This window comes from Stegostoma tigrinum, chromosome 9, assembly GCF_030684315.1.
Source record: "Stegostoma tigrinum isolate sSteTig4 chromosome 9, sSteTig4.hap1, whole genome shotgun sequence".
NCBI lineage: Eukaryota > Metazoa > Chordata > Chondrichthyes > Orectolobiformes > Stegostomatidae > Stegostoma > Stegostoma tigrinum.
The window spans coordinates 31146216-31170711 of NC_081362.1; the positions used below are offsets into that span (position 1 = coordinate 31146216).

The following is a 24496-nucleotide window of genomic DNA, read 5'->3' on the forward strand; positions in this document are numbered from 1 at the left end:
CTGCACCACACAACCAGCCCAGCTCTTCCCCCCCACCCACTGCATCCCAAAACCAGTCCAACCTGTCTCTGCCTCCCTAACCGGTTCTTCCTCTCACCCATCCCTTCCTCCCACCCCAAGCCGCACCCCCAGCTACCTACTAACCTCATCCCACCTCCTTGACCTGTCCGTCTTCCCTGGACTGACCTATCCCCTCCCTACCTCCCCACCTACACCCTCTCCACCTATCTTCTTTACTCTCCATCTTCGGTCCGCCTCCCCCTCTCTCCCTATTTATTCCAGTTCCGTCCCCCCATCCCCCTCTCTGATGAAGGGCCTAGGCCCGAAACGTCAGCTTTTGTGCTCCTGAGATGCTGCTTGGCCTGCTGTGTTCATCCAGCCTCACATTTTATTATCTTGGGACTACCTGTAGTCTTTCCTAGTATTGGGTTCAACGCTTTCCTGTTGGTAATCGTTTTTATTCTTCAGTTCTTTTACCAAATCAGGCAGCTTTCTGTTTTCTTTATCCAATTGTAAAGCAAACAAATAGGCGCTTTAGGCTAACTGAATATGGACAGTTTCTAACTCAGCTATTCTTCTCATAACCTTTTTTGAAAGTCTTTCAAGGATGTACTTAGAAATATCATCCAATACTTCTACAATTTACAGGACAGCTCCCACTGCCAATGATCCTTTTCTATTAAACTATCTATTTTTGATTATGCCAGTGACATAACTTTAAAGACTACTGCTGTCTCAGCTTCTCAAATATGAACCCAATTAAATCATTGCATCTGTGATGCGTTAGATTAAGAAAGTAAAGAACTGTGACAATTGCTGATGGTTCACTGATACTGGAGAACAAACAAGCTTTTGGAATGGAATGTTTCAGTCTCACCAAAGCATGGGAGCAGCATCCTGCTTTCCAGCCCACACACTAGGGAACTCATCCCATGGTCTGGCTCCTCCTATTTCTTTCTTGATCATCTTGTTTAGACCTTGCTCATAGCACTAAGTGTATGGTTAGGTTGAAAGTAACTAATGGGTTCTTCAAGTTCAGATCAACGTGAAGAGAAGAAGAATGTGCACTTCAATACATCAGCGCATTTATTAGCTAATGCAAACTAATGAGTCTCACTGCTTTTTGGCTTGGCAGCAGTGGCAGTTGAAGCACTATCTCTGATTCTATGACACTAGTCTCATGAACCCCAGACTGATAGTGATGCTCCATGGCCTTCTTCTCACAAGCACCAGCCGATGGTGAAAGTTTCATGAGTTGGGAATCTGGTATGAAGTACTATCTCTGAGTACTTCTCCCAAACTATCATTCCTCTGACAAAAGAAGGGCCAGGTGTCTGTCTCATTGCATTGGTTGTTCCCAAGCTTGTCGAAATTACCTTCCAACCAAAACAGGCTGTTTTTGCATAAGCACCATGGAATCTTACAGTACAAAAGGAGGCTATTTGACCCATGTACATAGTGGTTCCCAGAACAGCTACCCAACGAGTTCCATTATCCATCCTTATCTCCATAGCTCTCTAAATTTACCGCTTTCAAATCTATATCCAGCTCTGTTTTGAAACCTCCTATGGAATCTACCTCCCAGGCAACGCATTCCAAATCCTAACAACTGACTAAAGAAGACGCTCCTCATCTCTCTTCCTCTTCTCACTCTTGCTAACAATCTTGAAATTGTGACACTTAAGTACTAACGTACTAACTAGTGGAAATAAAATAAACTTCTTTACTCTGTCAAAACTGTTCATTGTTTTGCATAGCTCGATAAAGCTACCTCTTAATTTTCTCTACTCCGAGGAGAGCAAGCTGAATTTCTCTGATCTTTCCTTGTATTTACAATTCCTCGTTCCTGGTATCATTCCAGTAAATAATCTCCTTTGCACTGTCTCCAGGACTTTGACATTCTTCCTTAAATGAGATACCCAAAACCATACACAATACTCCAAATGTAATCCAGTTAACAATTTCTAGATGCATGGCATCACTAAGCCTGATTTTTTAAAATGTATTTTTCTTCAATTGCTTATTGCCATGTCCAGTAACCGTTAATGATTAATCCTTAAGAATCTGGTTTGGAGATATCATTTTAAAACCTAACATTACAATAATAATTTTCACAACATGCAAAAATATTGTTCAGCCCATCATATCTGTACTGTCATCATGCATTGTTTATTGTGATTCCATTTTTCAGCCCTTGACCCAAATTTTTGCATGCAATGACGTTTCATATGTTCATTTAAATACTTCAGAGAGCATTCAGCTTATTTCTAGAGTGGCAACATAAGCTCAGGGCATCGAAAAGCTTCTTTCTGTGCCATTATAAAGCTACAGATATTCTGTGAATTTATTATAATGTATGTATATTTCTCAGGATTGCTCATGGAGCTTCTGTTTGCAATCTGAGTTTGGAAACCCAGTGCATTATATCATTTTTTGGTTCAGACCACTCACTGCATCTGTATTGCTGCTACTGTGCAATCTTTAGAATTGTCTGGAAGCAGACTGACTCCAGAATATAACATGAAGACAGATAGTAGCCATGCCTTTTGAACGAGAAGATACAGAACATTAGAGAGGCAACAGCCTTAATGTGCAAACATATGCTTAAATGGTCAATAAACAGTTGCTAGATCTGCTCTGTTAGAATACCCCTTTATTTTCAAAAATATTTGTTTAGCAGGGACATGACTTATAAGTTTGTCATATTGCTCCTAACAGCTATTGCTAATGTTCACCAGACTGTGTTCAGTTTTCCCAATCTGCATTTTGAGAATTGCCTTCTGATCCTGTTTGTCTGTTTAACCAGTTATAAAAGTTAGCTCACTCACTCTATACCTTGGTCTCTGGGAGTTGGATACCAGGTATAGGGAGGCAGTGATTTTGTGGTATTGTCACTGGACTGTTAATCCAGCGACCCAGATAACGTTCTGGGGACCTGAATTCAAATCCCATGACGGCAGATGGTGGAATTTGAATTCAATAAATATCTGGAATTAAGAATCCAGTGATGACAGTGAATTCATTGTCAATTGTTGGAGCTAAAAAACCCTTCTGGTTCACTAATGCCTTTTAAGGAAAGAAACTGCCATCTTTACCTGGTCAGACTCCACTCCCACAGCATTGTGGGTGACTCTTAACTGCCTTCTGGGCAACTAGGGATAGGCAATAAATGCTGCCTAACCCGCAACACCCTTATCCTGGCAATGAGTTTTGGAAAAAGGTTGAATTGTAGCTGTTACCTCTCAAGGTGATAAAGGAGGATTACCAACCTGAAGTTTAGGACATTGATCTCCATTTCCTAGTTATGTTCAAGGTTATTAGGCCCTGTAGCCATCACCTCCATGTTAAAACCAGCACCCCCATGCCCCTCACATCTCCTGCGTGCACTATCAACAGAAGTACACTTAAGCAGATGGTAAAATGCTGGTTTATATAGAGGAGAATGTGAGGGGGAGTTGATAAATAAGTTTGGGGATGACACAGAGGTTAGCCACAGATTCATACAGGGCAGAAAAAGCCCTTTGGCCCATCACATTTGCACTGAGAACTAGCACTAAAAATGTGCTAATCCAAATTTCATGCACCTGTCCTGTATCATGAATGTTGTGATATTTGAAGTACTCATCCAATTTTTTTTTTAGAAATTGTAAAGTTCGCAGCCTCCACTACTTTCCCAGGCAGGGTATTTCAGATTCTCACCATACACTGAGTGAAAAACTTTTTTCTCAAATCTCCGCTGAATCTCCTGCCCCCTACCCTAAAACCGGCCTCCTCATAATTAACCCCTCTTTCTATTCACCCTGGCCTATACACCTCATAATCTTATACACATCAATCATGCTCCCCCCCCCCATTCTTCTCTGTTCTAAAGAAGACAATCCAAGCCTATCTAGTCTTCCGAATAGCTCAATTTCTCCATCTTAGGCAACATCCTGGTGAACCTTGTCTAGTGCTATCAAATCCTGACTAATGCTCTGTACACCTCCAACATTACCTCCTTGCTGTTATACTCTGTGTCATGACTGATGAAAGCAAGTGTCCCATATGGCACCTTAACTATCCTATTCACGTGCTCTGCTGACTTCAACGATCTGAGAATAATTACCCCAAGATAACCCCTAAGCTAACTAGTGTCCTGCCATTTATTAAATACCCCCTCATCTTGTTTCTTCTTCCAAAGTGCATCACCTTGCACTTATCAGGATTAAATTCCATCTGCCACTGATCAGCCCATCTGACCAACCCATCTATATCTTACTGTACTCTATAACTATCATCTTTACTATTAAACACACTACCAATCTTGGTGTCGTCCGCACGTTTGCTTAACATGGCCCCTACACTTGCATCTATATATAATTTATGTATAAAACATAAGACGATAAGACATAGGAGTGGAAGTAAGGCCATTCAGCCCATCAAGTCCAGTCCACCATTTAATCATGGCTGATGGTCATTTCAACTCCACTTCCCTGCACTCTCCGCGTACCCTTTGATTCCTTGTGAGATCAAGAATTTATAGATCTCTGCCTTGAAGATATTTCATGTCCCGGCCTCCACTGCGCTCCGTGGCAATGAATTCCACAGGCCCACCACACTCTGGCTGAAGAAATGTCTCCTCCTTTCCGTTTTGAATTTACCCCCCTCTAATTCTAAGGCTCTGCAATGGGTCCTAGTCTCCTAACAAACAATAAGGGCCCCAGCACTGATCCTTGTGCTGCAGTGCTGGACACTGGCCTCCAGTCATTCAGCATTTTCTACCGCTACCCTTTGTGTGCTGTCACTTAGGCAGTTTCTGATCCATCTCGTCAAGTTTCCTTCAAGTCCATGTGCTTTAACCTTCTCAATCTCCCATCTGGGTCCTTGTCAAAAGCTTTGCTAAAATCCATATAAATTGCATCAACTGAACTTCCCTCATCCACAGACTTGAGCACATTTTCAAAAATTTCTGACAGGTTTGTTAGGCATGGCCTCCCTCTGACAAAGCCATGCTGACTATTGCTAATTAACCCATGCCTTTCCAAGTAGGTATTAATTCACTCCTTCAAAATTTTCTTCCATAGCTTCCCTACCACTGATGTGAGACTCATCAGTCTGTAATTTCCTGGTTTATCTCTTAATTGGGAATCAGATTAGCCGACCTCCAGTCTTCTGGCACTTCCCCAGTGGCCAGAGAGGAATTAAAAATTTGTGTCCAAACTCTGGCACTTCCCTGCCTAACCTCCCACAGCAGCCTGGGATACAATTCATTCAGGCTAGGAGATTTGTATGTTTTTAAGCTCAATAGAGTATCCAATGCCTACCCAGTTCCATTTTGAATGCCCTCCCATTGCTCCACTGTCGACTTACTACAAGGAACTGTTCCCAATCTACTGTGGCCAGATCCTGATTTACTTTAATAATATCTGCCGTCCACCAATGATAATGGGACCTGCAGATGCTGGAGAATCCGAGATAACAAAGTGTGGAGCTGGATGAACATAGCAGGCCCAGCAGCATTTTAGGCGCACAAAAGCTGACATTTTGAGCCTAGATGATAAAGGGTCGAGGCCCAAAATGTCAGCTTTTGTGCTCTTAAGATACTCTTGTCCTGCTGTGTTCATCCAGCTCCACGCTTTGTTATCTTGCCTTCCACCAATCTTTTGCAGGCCATCTCTTCCCTTGTCCTAACCAAATGTGAACTATACTGTCTTGTAGTCACTATGCCTTTTGAATACTTGTCCGGCTTCTTTCCCCAGAACCAGATCCAGCACTGCGCTGTCCTATGTTCGGCATTCTAAGTGTTAATACAAAAAGCTCCTCTGGATTCTTCACAAGAAATCCTCCCCATAGGCCCTTAACACTATGACTATCCCAACTTGTTGCAGTTCTTTTCTTCTTCTCCCCATCCTGTACACTCAAACCACTTGTGGTGCCAGAAACTTAGCTCTGACTACATTCTTCCAAAGTACCAGCATCCTCATCAGCTTTCAAAACAGAATGCTAGTTAGTGAGTGGGGCCCCAGGAGACTCCACTACCTACCTGTTCCTTCTGGACTGTCATTTTCCCTTCTCTCTTCTAGTCTCTTGAGCTGTGGTGTGATCGTCTCTCTCAAGATGCTATCCATGTAACTTTAAACCTTGTGGATGCACCACAGTGTCTCCAACTGCTGCCCAAGCTCCAAGACCCAGAGCCCCAGCTTTTGAAGCTGGGAGCACTTCCTGATCATGTGGTCATGTAGGACACTGACAGGCTTAGGGAGTCAGTGGGCTTGAAATGGACACCTATTTATTCCAGAGCCCTTCCCCATCCCCCTCTCTGATGAAGGGTCTAGGCCCGAAATGTCAGCTTTTGTGCTCCTGAGATGCTGCTTGGCCTGCTGTGTTCATCCAGCATCACACTTTGTTATCTTGGATTCTCCAGCATCTGCAGTTCCCATTATCTCTCTTCTTTGATGTTACCCTTGTTTGAATGCAGCTTTGACATAAGGAGCAGTCACTCTCACATCAGCTCTGGAATTCAGCTATTTTGTCCTTGTTTGGACTAAGATGTAAGAGGTGAGGAGCTGTTGGCCCTGATGGAACTTAAATTGAGCATGACTGAGCAGGTTACTGTCGATCAGGTGCTGCTTGATAGCACTGTTGATGACATTTTCCATGACTACGCTGATCCAGTGTAGACTCATGTGGCAGTAATTGGCTGGATTGGATTTGCCCTGCGTTTTATGTACAGGACATGCCTGGGTAATTTTCCACATCATTGGGTGGATGCCAGTGTTGTAAATGTACTAGAACTGCTTGGCTAGGGGCCCAGCAAGCTCTAGAACGCAAATCTTCAATACAATTGTTGGAATATTTATGAGAATATAGCAGAAGCGATTCTTTTCAAAGGGAATGTTGAATGCCCAGTTGTGATTTCTTATTTCATAAAATTTTAGTTGTGATTTAGAAACACGAGACCCTCAGCGGTGACATCAACATACTGCTGTGGAAGTCAAAGGATGGGGTTTGATGAACATCGGGTTTCAATTAGGAGGGTGAGTAGCATTAAGGTACAGCAAGGCATTTCCTATTCTTTAAATCCAGTAGCTACTAGTATGATAGTAATGGCAGTTAGTGGATTGGTGTGCTTCTCTTGTGAGATGTGTGAGATCAGTTTGAATTCAAATATCCCTAACAACTATGTTGGCATGAAGTTTGGCCACCTGCAGATCACCTCAGACCATATGGATTCTTTGGAGTGGCACCTGGATTCACCTTGGAGCATGCAAGAACAGAAAGTTTTACAGATTGCAGTTTCAAGCATGTGGTCACTAAACATTCAGCAAATTTGGGGCAGCTCAGTGGTTGGCACTGCTGCCTCACAATGCCAGAGACTCTGGTTAGATTCCAGCTTTGGGTGACCATCTGTGTGGAGTTTTCACATTCTCCCAGTGTCTGTGTGAGTTTCCGCCCAACACTCTGGTTTTGTCTCACAGTCCAATGCCGTGGAGGTTAGGTGGCCATACTACATTTTCCCGTAATGTACTGGGATGTGTAGGCTAGGTGGATTAGCCGTGGTAATTGGGGATATCGGAATATGTTGGGGCAGGATTTGGGTCGGATGCTCTTTAGAGGATTGATTGAAGACTTAATGGGCCGAATGACCTCTTTCCACATTGGAGGAATTCTGAGTCAGACAGATTCTAGGAGGGGTAGACAGGCAGTGCAGGAGTCTCCTTTGACTATTACCCTCTCAAACTGGATGCTGTTGTGGGGGATGGTCACTCGGGGGAGACCAACAGCAACAACCAGATTAGTGGCACTGTGATTAGCTCTATTGTTCAGCAGGGAGAATCGAAGTATAGGTGAGCAATAATGACAGATGACTCTATACTCACGGATTTAAACAAGGGAAACTCCCGGATGGTGCCAGGGTCAAGGACATCTGTGAGCATGGACAGGATATTCTGAAAGAGGAGGGTAAGGAACCAAATTTCATGGTCCTTTATTAGTGTTAATGATGTAGGCAGAAAGAAGGATGAGGCCAAAACGAATTTAGGGAGTTAGTTGGTAAGTTTAAAAATATATTTGTAATCTCAGGATTACTCCCTATGCTGTGTGCTAGTGAGGCTAGAAACAGGAAGATAATATCGTTGAAAGTGTGACTAAAAGATTGGTATAAGAGGAAGGGCTTCAGATATCTGAATCACTGGTATCTCTTCCATGTTAGGAGGGACCTGTACAAGAAAGATGGGGTGCACCTAAACTGGAAAGGCATCAATATCATTGCAGGGAGCTTTGCAAGTGCCACGCAGGAGGGTTTAAACTACTGTGGTGGTGGTGGGAATCAGAGCAGTAGGTCGGCATGTAGACTGATTGGGGAAAAGGGAGAAGATAAGTCAAGTAGTCTGATAGAAAGAACAGGCCGGGCCAGGTTAATGAACACTGGTGATCTGAAATGCATTAGTTTCAATACAAGGAGTATAGCTAGTAAAACAGATGAGTTTATCCTTGATTAGCACATGGAAGTACAATGTTGAAGCCGTCACAGAAACTCGATTGAGCAAACAGCTGAACATTCCAGGATTTAATGTTTCAGGCATTATAGAGAGGAATGTAAAAGGGGCGTGGAAGTTGCATGACTAATTCGGGAGAATGTTACAGCTACACTGAAAGGACCTCTAGGACGGTCATTCAGCAAGACTTTGGCTAGAACTTGGGAGTAGGAAAAGTGGAATAACTATGATGGGGTTATACTACAGGCAATAGAGGAACAAATGTATATATAAAGAATGCAAAAATAACAGAGGGTTTCTTGAAATAGTATATAGATAGTCAACTAGAGGAAGAAGCATTCTAGACCTTGTATGCAAGAATGCTCCTGGCCATGTGATTGAAGTTTCTTAGTAGGAGTGCATTTTAGGGACGGTGATCATAATTTAGTAAGTTTGAAGATAATTATGCATAAGAATAAGACTGGTCCTTGGGTGAAAGTGATAAATTGGGGGTAAGGCTGAATACCACAGCATTAGGCAAGAACTTGTGAAATTAGATAGGGCTGATTGTTTGAGGGTAAATCCACATCTGACGTATGGAAGTCTTCTAAAGGCCAATTGACCAGATTTCAGGATTAGCATGTTCCAATAAGGAAGGCAAGATTCGGGAACCCTGGATTTGGGAACATAGGACGTAGAACAGTACAGCACAGTACAGGCCCTTCGGCCCACAATGTGCTGACGAATTATCCTACTCTAAGATAAAACTAACTTGCATACCCTTCATTTTACTATCATCCATGTGCCTATCCAAGAATCGCTTAAATACCCCTGCTGTATCTGACTCTACAACCACCGCTAGCAGACCAACCTCTGACATCTCCCCACACCTTACTCCAATCACCTTAAAATTAAGCCCACTCATGAATGTCATTTCCACCCTGGGAAAAAGTCTTTGGCTACCGCCTCTATCAATGCCTCTCATCATCTTGTACACCTCCTTCAAGTCACCTCTCATCCTCCATCGCTCCAGTGAGAAAAGCCCTAGCTCCCTCAACCTTTCCCCATAAGACCTGCCCTCCAGTGCAGGCAGCATTCTGGTAAATCTCCAATGCAACCTCTCTGAAGCATCGTCATCCTTCCTGTAATGAAGCAAACAGACTGAACACACATTCCAAGTGAGGTCTAACCAGGGTTTTATAGAGCTGCAGCATAACCTCGCGGTTCTTAAACTCAATTCCCCTGCCAATGAAACCCAACACACCAGAATCTTCCTTACAACCCTACCAACATGGGTAATGACTTCGAGGGATCTGTGGACATTGACCCCAAGATCCCTCTGTTCCTCCACACTGCAAAGAATCCTGCCATTAACCCTGTTTTCTGCATTCAAATTCTACCTTCCAAAATGAATCACTTCACACTTTTCTGGGTTGAATTCCGTCTGCCACTTCTTTGCCCAGCTCTGCATCCTGCCAATGTCCTGATGCAACCTACAGCAGCCCTCCACACTATCCACAACACCACCAACCTTTGTGTCATTGGCAAACATACTAACCCACCCTTCCACTTCCTCATCAAAGTCTGAAGTCAGACTAGCCCTTTGAAGAGCATAAAGGAAGGAGGAAAGAACTTAAACAAGGAATTAGAAGGGTTAAACGTGGCCTTGAAATGTTGGCAAGTTGTATTACAGCAAATCCTAAGGCCTTTTATATGTATATCAGCAAGAGAGTAGCTTGGAAAAGGGCAGGTCCACTCAAGCACAAAGGAGGGAATTCCTTCATGAATACTACTTCTGTATTCACCAAGCAGAAGGACGTACATGATGTGAGATTAGGGAGGGGTATGTTTATGTATTCTAGGGCATGTCAGTATGAAGGAGGAGGAGATGCTGGATGTCCTGAAAAATATTAAGGTAGGTATGGCGGCATGGTTGCTCGCCTCACAGCGCCACGGACCCGGGTTCAGTTCCACCCTTGGTTGACTGTCTGTGTGGAGTTTGCACATTCTCCCCATGTCTCCATGGGTTTCCTCCAGGTGTTCCCGTTTCCTCTCATAGTCCAAAGATGTGCAGGTTAGGTAGATTAGAAGATGGTAAAAGCAGGGGAGGTGTGGCATTGTTGGTCAAGGACAGTATTACAGTTGCAGAAAGGATGTTTGGGGACTCGTCAACTGAGGAAGTATGGGCTGAGGTTAGAAACAGGAAAGGAGAGGTCACCCTGTTGGGAGTTTTCTATAGGCCTCCGAATAGTTCCAGAGATGTAGAGGAAAGGATAGCAAAGATGATTCTCGATAGGAGTGAGAGAGACAGGGTAGTTGTCATGGGGGACTTCAACTTTCCAAATATTGACTGGGAACACGATAGTTCGAGTACTATAGATGGGTCAGTTTTTGCCCAGTGTGTGCAGGAGGGCTTTCTGACACAGTATGTAGATAGGCCAACAAGGGGCGAAGCCACGTTAGATTTGGTACTGGGTAATGAGCCTGGCCAGGTGTTAGATTTGGAAGTAGGTGAGCACTTTGGTGATAGCGATCCCAATTCTGTTATGTTTACTTTAGTGATGGAAAGGGATAGGTGTATACCACTGGGCAAGAGTTATAGCTGGGAGAAAGGCAATTACGATGAGATTAGGCAAGATTTAGGGAGCATAGGGTGGGGAAGGAAACTGCAGGGGATGGGCACATTAGAAATGTGGAGCTTATTCAAGGAAAAGCTCCTGTGTGTCCTAGATAAGTATGTACCTGTCAGGCAGGGAGGAAGCTGTAGAGCACGGGAGCCGTGGTTTACGAAGGAGGTGGAATCTCTGGTCAAAAGGAAGAAGAAGGCTTATGTTAGGATGAGATGTGAAGGCTCAGTTAGGGTGCTTGAGGACTACAAGGTAGCCAGAAAGGCCTAAAGAGAGAGCTCAGAAGAGCCGGGAGGAGACATGAGATGTTTTTGGCGAATAGGATCAGGGTAAACCCTAAGGCTTTCTATAGGTATTTAAGGAATAAAAGAATGATGAAAGTAGGATTAGGGCCAATCAAGGATAGTAGTGGTAAGTTGTGTGTGGAGTCAGAGGAGATAGGGGAAGCACTAAATGAATACTTTTCAACAGTATTCACTCTCGAAAATGACAATGTTGTTGAGGAGAATACTGAGATATGGGCTACTAGACTAGGTGGGATTGAGGCTCACAAGGAAGAGGTATTAGAAATCCTACAGAGGGCAAAGATAGCTAAGTCCCCTGGGCCGGATGGGATTTATCCTCGGATCCTCTGGGAAGCCAGGGAGGAGATTGCCGAGCCTTTGGCATTGATCTTTAACTCGTCATTGTCTACAGGAATAGTGCCAGATGACTGGAGGATAGCAAATGTGGTTTCCCTGTTCAAGAAGGGGAGTAGAGACAACCCTGGTAATTATAGACCAGTGAGCCTTACCTCAGTTGTTGGTAAAGTGTTGGAAAAGGTTATAAGGGATAGGATTTATAATCATCTAGAAAAGAATAAATTGATTAGGGATAGTCAGCACGGTTTTGTGAAGGCAAGGTCGTGCCTCACAAACCTTACTGAGTTCTTTGAGAAGGTGACCAAATAGGTAGATGAGAGTAAACCGGTTGACGTGGTGTATATGGATTTCAGCAAGGTGTTCGATAAGGTTGCCCACAATAGGCTATTGTACAAAATGCGGAGGAATGGAATAGTGGGAGATATAGCAGTTTGGATCAGAAATTGGCTTGCTGAAAGAAGACAGAGGGTGGTAGTTGATGGGAAATGTTCATCCTGGAGACCAGTTACTAGTGGTGTACCGCAAGGGTCGGTGTTGGGTCCACTGCTGTTTGTCATTTTTATAAATGACCTGGATGAGGGCGTAGAAGGATGGGTTAGTAAATTTGCAGGCGACACTGAGGTCGGTGGAGCTGTGGATAGTGACGAAGGATGCTGTAGGTTGCAGAGAGACATAGATAAGCTGCAGAGCTGGGCTGAGAGGTGGCAAATGGAGTTTAATGCAGACAAGTGTGAGGTGATGCACTTTGGTAGGAGTAACCGGAAGGCAAAGTACTGGGCTAATGGTAAGATTCTTGGTAGTGTAGATGAGCAGAGAGATCTCGGTGTCCATGTACACAGATCCTTGAAAGTTGCCAGCCAGGTTGACAGGGCTATTAAGAAGGCATACAGTGTTTTAGCTTTTATTAATAGAGGGATCGAGTTCCGGAACCAAGAGGTTGTGGTGAAGTTGTACAAAACTCTGGTGCGGCCGCACTTGGAGTATTGTGTACAGTTCTGGTCACCGCATTATAAGAAGGATGTGGAAGCTTTGGAAAGGGTGCAGAGGACATTTACTAGGATGTTGCCTGGTGTGGAGGGAAGGTCTTACGAGGAAAGACTGAGGGACTTGAGGCTGTTTTCATTAGAGAGAAGAAGGTTGAGAGGTGACTTAATTGAAACATATAAAATAATCAGAGGGTTAGATAGGGTGGATAGGGAGAGCCTTTTTCCTTGGATGGTGACGGCGAGCACGAGGGGGCATAGCTTTCAATTGAGGGGTGAAAGATATAGGACAGATGTCAGAGGTAGTTTCTTTACTCAGAGAGTAGTAAGGGAATGGAACGCTTTGCCTGCAACGGTAGTAGATTCGCCAACTTTAGGTACATTTAAGTCGTCATTGGACAAGCATATGGACGTACATGGAACAGTGTAGGTTAGATGGGCTTGAGATCGGTATGACGGGTCGGCACAACATTGAGGGCCGAAGGGCCTGTACTGTGCTGTAATGTTCTATGTTCTATGTTCTAGATTAGCCAGGCTAAGTTGCTCATAGTGCTCAGGGATGTGTAGATTAGGTGAGTTATAGGGAGATGGGTCTGGGTGGGATTCTCTGAGGGTCAATGTGGGCTTGTTGGGCTGAAGGGCCTATTTCCACACTGCATGGATTCTCTGATTCCATGAGGTAAGTCCCCAAGGGCGTGATAGGATCAAACGCAGGATACTGAGGAGGTAAGAGAAGAGATTGCTGAGCCCTGACAGAGATCAGAGACAGAAAATTGGCTTGGTCATAGAAGACAGAGCGTAGTGAAGGAGCGTTTTTCTGGCTTGAGGTCTGTGCCAGTGATGTTCTGCATGGATCAGTGCTGGGACCACTGTTTGTAATATATGTATAGTTTGAATGAAAGTGTAGGTCATCCAATTATTAAGTTTGCAGATGACACAAAAAATGGTGGAGTTATCCATAGTGAGGACGGATATCAAAGGATGCAGCATGATATAGATCGGTTGGAAAGCTGGACAGAGAAATGGCAGAAGGAGTTTCATCCAAGACTAGTAGGAGATGAAGCACTTTGGGAGGTCAAATGCAAGAGGGAAGTGTACAGTAAATGACAGGCCTCTTAGGAGCTTAGGAGCATTGCTATATAGAGGGACCTTGAGGCCCAAATTGATAGGATCTGTCTGAACAAGTGGATGAGGTGGTGAAGGTGTACAGCATGCTTGCCTTGTTTGTTCGGACCATTGGGTATACACGTTGGCAAGTCTAAGTTTGGTTCAGCCACATCTAGAGTATTGTGGGCAGTGCTAGTTACCCACAATAACTAGTACTAGAAATGATGTGGAGGCTTTGCAGAGGGTGCAAAAGAGGTTTATCAGGTTGTTGCCTTGATTGGAGCATATTAGCTGTAACGAGTCATCAGACAAACTTGGATTTTTTCACAAGAGCGTTGGTGGGTGATGGGCAGCCTGATAGAGGTATATAAAACTACCAGAGGTGTAGATAGTTAGAGTCTTTTCCCAGGGTGGAAATGTTAAATACTGGGGAGCCACAGATATAAGGTGAGAGAGGAAATGTTTTAAGATGAGAGAGGAAAAGTTTAAAAGAGAAGTGCGAGGCAAGTTTTTTACACAGATAAGTGCCTGGAACATGCTGCCAGGGAAGACGGTAGAAGCAGATACAATTGCAATGTTTAAGAGGCATTTAGACAGAGACATGAATAGCCATGGAATAGAGGGATACACACCACGTGCAGGCAGATTAGTTTAGAATGACATCCTCGTTGGCACAGACATAATGGGCTGAAGCACGTGTTTCTGTGCAATACTGTTCTATCTTCACTGTATGACAGTTGCTAGTGTTGTTCTGCAGACACTGGAAATCTGAAACAAAAAGGAATTGCTGGAAAATCTCAGGGGATCTGACATCATCTGTGCAGAGAAAGCAAAGTCAGTGTTTTGAGTCTAGTGACCCTTCCTCAGAACACTTCCAGTTCTCCATCAATTTCTCTTTGTTGCCATAACTCTTTATTTGTATTGGTATTGTACAACAAAACATTGTATACCCATTAGTATGCTGTTTGTAAAGTAAGCATGTTCTACTCTCTCTTAGGTTTTGGCTCACCTTTTGGACATGGTATTTCACAGTGAAGAAAAGGAAAAAGTTATTCCATTACTTGTTAACATTATGTACTATGTTGTTCCCTATCTTCGCAATCACAGGTACTCCAAGCTCTCTTTTAGAGTACAATTATGATTTTATTCCTCATGTTTATAATGTGCCATTTGTAAGACTAGTTTGCCTTGGCCTTCATTATTTATGAATTTCAATTCCAAGTGTCTTGGTTTTCCAACTCAATGTTTGCAATTCATGATTGTAATTGTTCATTAATCATTTTAAAACATACTGTATTCCAAAACCAGAGGTCTTTGATGCTGGAAATCTGAAATAAAACCCAATGTAAATACACATCACATCTGGTAGCATTTCTGAAGAGAGATCCAGGTTTCTAGATCAGTGCTCCTTAATCAGTCAGATCTGTGCTACCACTCAATTATACATATAGAAAACTCCACCTATCCCTGAATGCTGCCAAAACAACAGTTCCAGATAAGCTTGCAGCCAGCCATACTGATGCTTCACTTCCCAATTCATATGTTGGAGAGATTCTGAAATATGTTGAACATTTCCCCAATCTTGCCAACTGTGTCTGCCCAAAGGCCATCAGTGAGCAGATTAGCTATATCAGTTCCAGCTTAAACAAACTTCGGGCAACAAAATGTCTAACAGTAAAGATTCAGTTGAGCTGACAAAGGTCTTAGTGTTCAGAGCAGTTGTCTACAGTGTTGTTCAAAGCAGTTGTCCTCATACAGTGTACCACAGAGATACTTCAACTGTCTATCAGCAACATATTGGGACACTAGAGAAATTTAATTTGCTGTGCCACTGCTGCATCCTCCATATCTAATGGGAGGACTGTTGGACAAATACTTGTAACTTTCCTGAAGCCAGGTGCACAGTTTCCAGGCAAAACTGCGTAAGCATGAACTACAATGAGTTGTTCAGTTGATGGCAGAAAACCTCTCTGAAGACAGTGTTCCACAAGAGGACAGTGACAGCATTGACCTTTAATGGTGAGCCACAGATTTGTGTTCAGAATGATGACAACCTCTCCATGCTTCCAGAGCTTTAAAGCTGAGCGAAGCAGCTGCAGAGAAGGATTTTTTTTGAAACGCAGATGCTCTATTCCAGCTGTGAGCTGTCCTGTACCAAATGTCCAAAGATCTGTAAGTCGAGAACTTGGCATTTCAGCCACCTGAAGATCCAAGGCAGAAACTCATAGTACTGGGTAAGGGTCATCAATGAATCAAGAGGCAACCCACAAAAGAAATTGGAAAGCAGCTATCAGACCTGTTATCTATTTCCAGCGTTTTCTGTTTTCACAAACCAGTTTTTGTGCCATGTCTTTCAATCCCTTATTTTTTTGTTCGGCTGGGTGAGTGGAAGAGGCTAAAATTTTTATCTTTGATTTTGAAAGATTATTTTTCCTCATCGCCATTTTCTGCACACCAGCAGTACATGTTGCATTTTTGTTCCCAGACATGCTGCACATCAGTTGGAATGCTGTGGCAAATTTATCCTCTGCCTCACTCCTACCTAGATAGCATGTTTAGGGTTTAGTAGTCGTAGCGCATAGACTACAGACCTGTATGCTAATCAAAAGCCCTATGCTGGAAGTCTTTTGATGTGTTAATACACTGACAAAATTTCCAAAATAATGTTGAATGTAGCTGTGTTAAGGCCTGAGTTGAAAGATAACTGCATATTTCTTGCAAGCTTCCTGTTTAGCAAATTTGTGGCAAGTTCAATGTGTTCGATTAAAAACTGATTTTAAACAACTCACATGTTTAATTATTTTATGTGCAGATGTCCTTTGTTATTACACATTCAATAATCATCTCATTTTCACCGAGTAAAATAGTCTTTTTATTATCATATTTCTCTTAAGCCTGCACAGCAATAATGATCACTTCTTTCACAGTTGTATATGTTGAAATCTGTACAATTGGACAGAAATTTGATACATTTTAAAACTTATTGCACTTAAATCATTTTAAGCTGTTGATTCTCCTGATGCCTGTGGATTCTGTGTTGGAAATCCTCGTTGTTTTCTATGGTTGTTTACGTATGCAACTTCTGATTTTATTCAATATAAACTGTTAATCAGCTTTTCTTCTGGCCCTAAAATTGTTGTAATTTACTTCTAGTGCCCACAATGCCCCAAGTTACCGAGCGTGTGTGCAATTGGTAAGCAGCCTAAGTGGCTATCAGTATACCAGACGTGCTTGGAAAAAAGAAGCATTTGATCTTTTTATGGACCTTAACTTCTTCCATATGGATGCGTCTTGCGTTAGTTAGTAAGTTCCCATATAAATTGCAATTTATTTCTTAATGCTTCAGCAAAACCAAATCTGTTCTCTGATAACCAAAATTATTCCGAGTAGCATGAACATAGAAGTGGATTGAGTTGGCTGGTGTGATCAAGGTAACTTTTGAAGGTAACTTAATGCCATTAGTTCCAATAGGTTGTTCCCTTGAAATTCCAAGAAACAATTTCAAACTCTGAAAACTGGGAATAAGATGGAAAGAAGTTACATCTATTTATCCTAACAAACAACTAATTAAATCTATGGAATACACTTACCAGAAAACCCATTGAAACAAATTTTAGAACCATATCAGGAGACAATTTTCCTAGAAAGAGGACCGATTTGATGTTTAAGAACTGTCGAAGGTTGCATGGTTTCTATGGTTGTATTGATGTTTTCACACAAGAAATAACAATTTTCCATTGAGCTGTCAGTTCTAATCATTACCCTTCTGGAAGAAATATCTCTGGAGAAGATAACTAACTGGTTGGCTTGGCATTGAAAATTGAAAGGCACTGAAGTTTTCCTTCTTGCTTATTGCTAATCATTGGCAGAGAAGCATACAGAACCAAGTAGAATTTTCAGCCTATGACGTACCAGCCAAATTGATGGGAAAATGTTTTAACTAGGGGAGTAGGGTCGGTAAACCCGTTTGATTATTGTGTGCTGCATCTCAACCAAGCATGATTAAAGAGGGAGAAAAGGAGTCGTCAACTTGAAAATTAGAGAAGATGGTCAAATAGAATGTGAGAACAACTTATTTTAATTCAGATAAAGTAACCAAATTTGGAGACAAAATGAAGGGTAGAGACTTTACCAAATGCTGTCACTTGAATGCCAGACCTTTTAGGATAAAGTAGAGACATTATTGTGCAGAACGGGGCCATTCAGCCCATTGAGTCTATGCTAGTTCCCTGTCCAATTATGTAGTTACTTCATTCTTCCTGTTATTTCATTTACATGAATAAACTACTTGTTTTGAAACATTAAATTGACAGATCACAAGAATGTGATTAATCTTGGGATGATGGAAAATAATTCACATTTACTTTCTTGTATTCTAAACAAAACTGAATTTTCCAGAATGGTGGAAAAAGAAGCATGTACCGTGATCTTGCTGGGGCCAACTTGTGTCTAGCTCTGGATCCTGTTTTTAAAAAAAAAATTAAAGATTAAGGCCCTCTTAGAATTGTTGTGAATAATGCGAGTAAATCTAACACATCAAGCTTTTGAAGAAGGAACTCTAAAATGAATGAGGAGTGAACAAAAAGGGATGTGGAAAATGTTGCTGAGATCATAGTTGCAATCAAGAACAGGCCTTTTGAAGCTTTAATGTGGAAGATGAGAGTTAAAAGTGTACCCAAGAAAAAGTGCAATGTAAACAGGCTGCCTCCATAATGCAAGAGAATCTGTTAAGATTGTACAAAATCATCAGGAAAATATAAGTGACCTCTGAGGATAATGCTTATTAAATTTAAAAAAACTTTATATACACCATGATTTTATTTTTAATCTTGCCTGCATTGATTAAATGGTACCTTACCACAACTTCAGGATCCTCTGTTCACCTGTAATTTTAACAGTTCTTATGTTTCTAATTTGCAGTTGGAGGGCCATCGTAGATCACCTTATGACCCATGACAAAACCACATTCAGGGATCTCATGGGTAGGTATTGTGATCCATCGTACTCTTTTGCTCCATTTCTTTACAGACACTTGTACTTGACAGTTTTCAGATAGTAGAACCTTAGTATATGCATGACAATGCTTTTGCGCTTTCTAAATAAATGACACTCAACAAATAGAATCAACTATTAGTTACTTTTGTATAAGCTAACCATCATGAAAATGCAAATAGATCTTGTCTGGTCTAAATATTAGATATATATTGAGCAGGTTTTGAGAAATTTGGATAAAGTTAATGAGGTTTGTAATTGATGAGTCATTTTAATTATACTATTTATTGAGAATTCTGTTGTACATTTTATTGCACATGCAAAATTGATGTTACTCATGAAATTATTAGAAGGGATGGGGCCTATAGTTTATGGGTCTGAGTTTCACGTCAAGTTATCTTTTTTCTCTGTTTGTACTTCACCTCCTTTTCTTCTGTTCAGAGTAAGATTCCCTAGGAAGTAGTGACCATACATGGCAGGATTAGTATTCATTTTGAAGGAGATGAACTTGTTTGGAAATAACTGTGGCTAAGCTTAAATAAGGATATTTGCAAAGGAATGATTTAGCTGGAGTGGACTGGGAAAGTGTTTAGTAGCAAAGATGGTTGAGAAACAATGGCAGATGTTTAAGAAAATAGTTAATGGTTCACAGTGTGACAAGGAGGCCATGGATTGGGAAAGTTTTAAAACCAACAAACTACCAAACAAAACGAATGAAAATCTTTTGAGGGTAAACTTGCCAGTAATGTCGAGAAGGTAGCAAGTGCTTCTTTAAGTGCTGTATATAAGACAGAAAAGAACGGTAATAATAATGATGAACCAGGAAATGGCAGAGTTTTTGAATAGCATTCCGTAATTACTAAATAATCAAGGGGCAAGAGGCGGTGAGGAAATAAATACAGTAAGAATCACTCAAGGAAAAAGTGCTAGGGAAGTTGTCGGGAAACTGTAGATCCTAATGGATGCATCCTAGCATAGCTAAGGAAGTAGCTACAGAGGTAGTGGATGCACTGCTAGTAATCTTCCAAGAATCCTGGAAGATTTTGAAAAAATCCCAGGGGACAAGAAACTACTCGTGTAACAGCTTTTTTTGAAAAAGTGAAAGAGACCAAAAACAGGTAATATAGGCCAATTAGCTTAACATCTGTTTTTGAGAAAATGTTAAGTCTGTCACGAAGGATGTAATAGTAAAACACTTAGAAATACATAATATGATCTGGTAGATCATGAAGGGAATATCATGATTGACAAATTTATTAGGATTCTGTGAGGAGATATTAAGGATAGATGGAGGAGAAGCAATGGATGTAATGTGTTTGGATGGTCAGAAACTTTTGATAAGCTACTTAATAAGAGGACGTGGTGTTAGATGTAATATAAGAGAATGGATCCAGGTTTGGCCAACTTATAGAAGACAAAGATGGGTATTTTCAGGATGACAACCTGGCATTAGTAGACTATCACAGGGATCAGTGCAAGGGTCCCAGTTGTTTATAACAATTGTTTATGACTTGAATGAGGAAAATCAGTGTTCTGTAGCAAAGTTTGCAGATGACACAAAAATAGGTGAGAAACCAATGAGACTGCAGAGGCATATAGACAGGTTAGGCAGTTGGGCAAAGATTTGCCAGATGAAATACAATAAGTAAAAATGTGAGGTTGTGTAATTTGGCAGGAAGAATAGAGAAGTTGATTATTATTTAAGTGGAGAAAGACTACAGAAAACTATGGCCAGAGTGATTTTGGAGTTTTTGCGTGTTTTTAAAAAAAAGGTTGGCATCCATGTTCAGCAGGTAAAAGAGAAGGCAAAGGAAATTTTGGCTGTTACTTCAAAAGGAGTGGAACAAAAATAAGGATGTCTTGCTAAAACTATACAAGGCACTCGTCACAACATAGCTAGAATACTGAACAATTTTGGGATCCTCTATCTAAAGAAAAATATATTGGCATTGTCGGTAGTTCAGTGAAGGTTCGCTAGGTTGATCCTGGGCATGGAGGGACTGCCTAATGAAGAAAGGTTGAGTAGGTTGGGGCTGTATTCTTTGGAGTTTAGAAGAATGAAAGGAAACCTTATGAAGCATACAAGATTCTTGATGGACTTGACAGAGTAGATGCAGAGAGGTTGTCTCCGTTTCTGGGAGAGTCTAGGACCAGAGGCTATAATCTCAGAATAAGGTGTTGCCCATTCAAGACAGTGGTAAGAAGGAATTTCTTCACTGAAGGCAATGAATCTTTAGAATTCTTTACCACAGAGTTAGACAGATTTTTAATCAGTGAGGGAATTAAAGGTTATGGGGAAGAGGCCGGAAGGTGGAGTTGCCAGACTTGAAGAGCTGAATGGTCTACTTCTGCTGTGTCTTATGGGTCTTTGCTTGGATTACACGTCTGCTTGTAGTGTCCATCCCTATTCTATTTTTCTCTCCTGCTGAGCTTTTCTTACCCACTCTGTCGATTTAAAGTTACACTGCCTCATTCTCTCCAGTTTTGCTGCCAGCACTCTGCCTGAGGTTTTGGGTCAAACACTTGCTTTGCTGAGCTGATTCACCAACAGCTTAGCAGAAAAGACCTCATAGGGATTTGTCTTTCTAAGCATTGACATACACTTTTGTAAGTCATGTATAGAATGATAAAAATGATAAATGTAACTGCTAGAAACTGACTGCAATTTCTTATGGCAAGAAAAAGACCATTTAAAATTGTTCTTCATCAATTTCGAACAATAGGTTCCTTGCTTTTTCTGAGTTGATTACTTTAAAAAAGTACATCAAAGGCCAATATTCTCCTCTTCCTTGGGAGAAAAGGTCAGTGTAAAAAGAAGGGCTGTTGAGTTGTTGTACTAATTAGAGATGATGTAATTCTATTAAATTTAAATTAATTTAATTTAATTAATTTCTATTTAATGAAATAAATTAAGATTTGATTGATTACTCTAGAGAGACATTTGTAAACCACCTAATAGTGAAAGGGACATGGAGTTAGAAATATTTACACGTACAATAAATGTGTAATGAGTAAAAGAACTAAACTAATAATCATGGAATATTTCAACAACTCCAAATATACCAGAAAGAAGTGGTTATGGGAAAGATTGAAAAGGGAATAGAGTTTTTACAATCTGCCCAGGACACATTTCATAATTGATACATGAAAAGTCCAACAAGGCAAGTACTACTGCATTGTTAGTGAAGCTGAGAGAAATAACAGTTATGAAATATCTAAGGAATCAGTATAACAAGACATAAAAAATTCAAAAAAGCATAAATTAATCCAAGATTAATAGATTGGAAAGAAAATTATTCTATGGGAATGAAAATAGAATGTTGGAAGGTTTTAACTGGAAAATAATATTAGCCAACAATGAAAACGATGAGAGAAAATGAGTGGAAAACATTTGAAAGTGACAAGTAGAGTTCAGAGAAATAAATCCCATGAACAAATAAGAATAAATGAGTATTGATGGATAAAGGCAAAGGACAAAGTTGAAATTAAGCTTAGGGACAAGAATTGTAGTGGCGTAATTGTAATTCATTACTCACAAAGACTTGGTGGCAAGAATTGGAAATACAATTTCAGAATTTGTGGACAATAGTAATTTGGAAAACTCTGATAGACCAAAACAAAATCAAATAGGCATGGGATTGGTCAATTAATTTCAATAATGACAAGTGTGAGACCATAGGTTCATAAAGCCTTTATAGCATAATTGCAAGCCACTTGTTCCATCAAGTCCATTTTGGCTGTCTGTGGAGCAAAGCAGCTAATTCTCTCCCTATCCTCTCACTAATCCTGCAAAATTATTTTTCTTCATTTTTGGGTGGATAGAATTGAAAATTAGAGAAGTCAAAATAAGTAGAAAGAATCATGACCAAAGCTCTGCAGGCCTGGCAGAAGTGGAGAGGAAAACAAAATTAATGGTTGATGTCAATTAAGGTTCTTCAGACGCCAGAATTTATATTAACATTGGTTTAGACTATATGTGGAGTACTATGCAGAATTCTTGGACTGGATTTTTAATTAAGTCATAAACCAGACTTTGCGGCTGTTTCTGTGTCCTGACCCCACATACTTGGCTTTAAATGCGCCCATTAGTATTTTCAAAACTTGACATAAAATAAACCTGCCTAGGTTCCCATTGCCCCTGCCATTTTAGTTTAAACCCTTCCCAATACACCCCCGGACATGGTTCCGTTCCTGTCCAGGTGCAACCTGTCCGGCGTGTTCTTCGTCCCACTTCCCCCAGGACTGGCCCCAATGCACCAGAAATCTAAAACCCTCTCCCTTGTGCTATTCCCCAACAACATAATCCTACTATTTCTCTTCTGACTACTACGTGACTCTGGCAGCAATTCTCAGATTTGTGATCTTTCTGATCCTACTTTTTAACTTGCTTTCTAACATCCTATAGTCTGCTTTTAGGACCTCATACCTTTTCATATGTACATCATTGATGCTGATGTATAACATTGTTCGTCATTTATTAATGATTTGCATGAGAATATAGAAGGCATGGTTAGTAAGTTTGTGGATGACACCAGAATTGAGGTACAATGGACTGTGAGGGAGGTTATCACAGAGTACAGTGTGTTCTTGATCAACAGCGACAATGAGCCAAGGAATTGAAAAATTGAGACACCCAAACTTCATCTTACCAGCTGACCTGACATCCCTACCATAGGACTGGACCACAGATTCCCCTCCTTCCACCAGACCCAATTTCTCCTGACCGCCTAAGCTACATTACTTACTTTCCTTGTTCTCCATGCCACCTTGTACATCCTGGTACTGTACATCCATCCTGAATGGAACCCTACTTACATAGCAGCCTAACCCCCTGCCCTGCCAGCATCTTAACATCACATTTACCTTCTATACTTTGACAGTACCTGTCTTCAACGTGGCAGCCAGGACCTTTAAATTTCAAAATGCAGCTGCTGACTACTCTGAAAAGGGAACGTGGTTTGCCTCCCTCTGAATAATTTGTGGTTATAGCAAACAACCAACATGTGACATAGTGCCAAATTATGATCATGTTTGTGCCCAGTCATCACTCTGACGATTTTGAAAATCTATTTCCTAGTCTCAATACTACTAAAAGGATATATGGGCACTGAAGATAATTCTGCAAAGTTTGAAAGGTTGGGTTGTTTTCCCTTAAATGAAAAAGACTAAATTCTGATCCATTGCAGATATTTAAAATTGGAAAGATGGATAGCTGTTGTGAATGAGTTCAAAACCTTGATGACCACAAGATGATCACTAATAAATTCACAAGGGAATTCAGCGAATCAACTTACCCATAGTAAAGCAGAGTACTTTGGAACTCCCTACCTTAAAGAACTCCCTACCATTGAGGCAAATAGCATCATTGCTTTTTGGGGCAAGCTCAGCAAATAAGTGAAAGTTACATTAAATAAGATGGATGGAGACTCATGCGTTGTGTAAACAATGATACAGATTAGTTGATTAAATGGTTTGTTTCCGTGCTACATGTTTTGCGGCAGCATAGTGGTTAGCACTGCTGCCCCAACTATCCAATGCACTAACCTGTCAATATCCCTGTGGATTTCCACTCTGACCTTCTCTCAATTTTCTTATGGTGCAGAGTCAGACAGCCGAATCAAATCAGCCTTTCAACCTCTGTAGTTGCAACACGATAAAATTAAACCAACAAAGGCTCCCAAATAGTCACT

General features: G+C 41.2%; 1 protein-coding gene across 6 annotated transcripts in view; it reads left to right on the forward strand.

Moving 5' to 3' along the window:
• The window catches only part of dop1a (DOP1 leucine zipper like protein A), a 626666-nt gene that overhangs the window by 551532 nt on the left and 50638 nt on the right, over positions 1-24496 (forward strand). For all 6 annotated transcript variants that reach the window (XM_059648463.1, XM_059648464.1, XM_059648466.1 and 3 more), the window contains 3 exons: positions 14812-14921; positions 16968-17117; positions 18735-18796. In XM_059648463.1, the coding sequence (XP_059504446.1) occupies positions 14812-14921; positions 16968-17117; positions 18735-18796 (322 nt within the window). The remainder of the gene's footprint in view (positions 1-14811; positions 14922-16967; positions 17118-18734; positions 18797-24496) is intronic.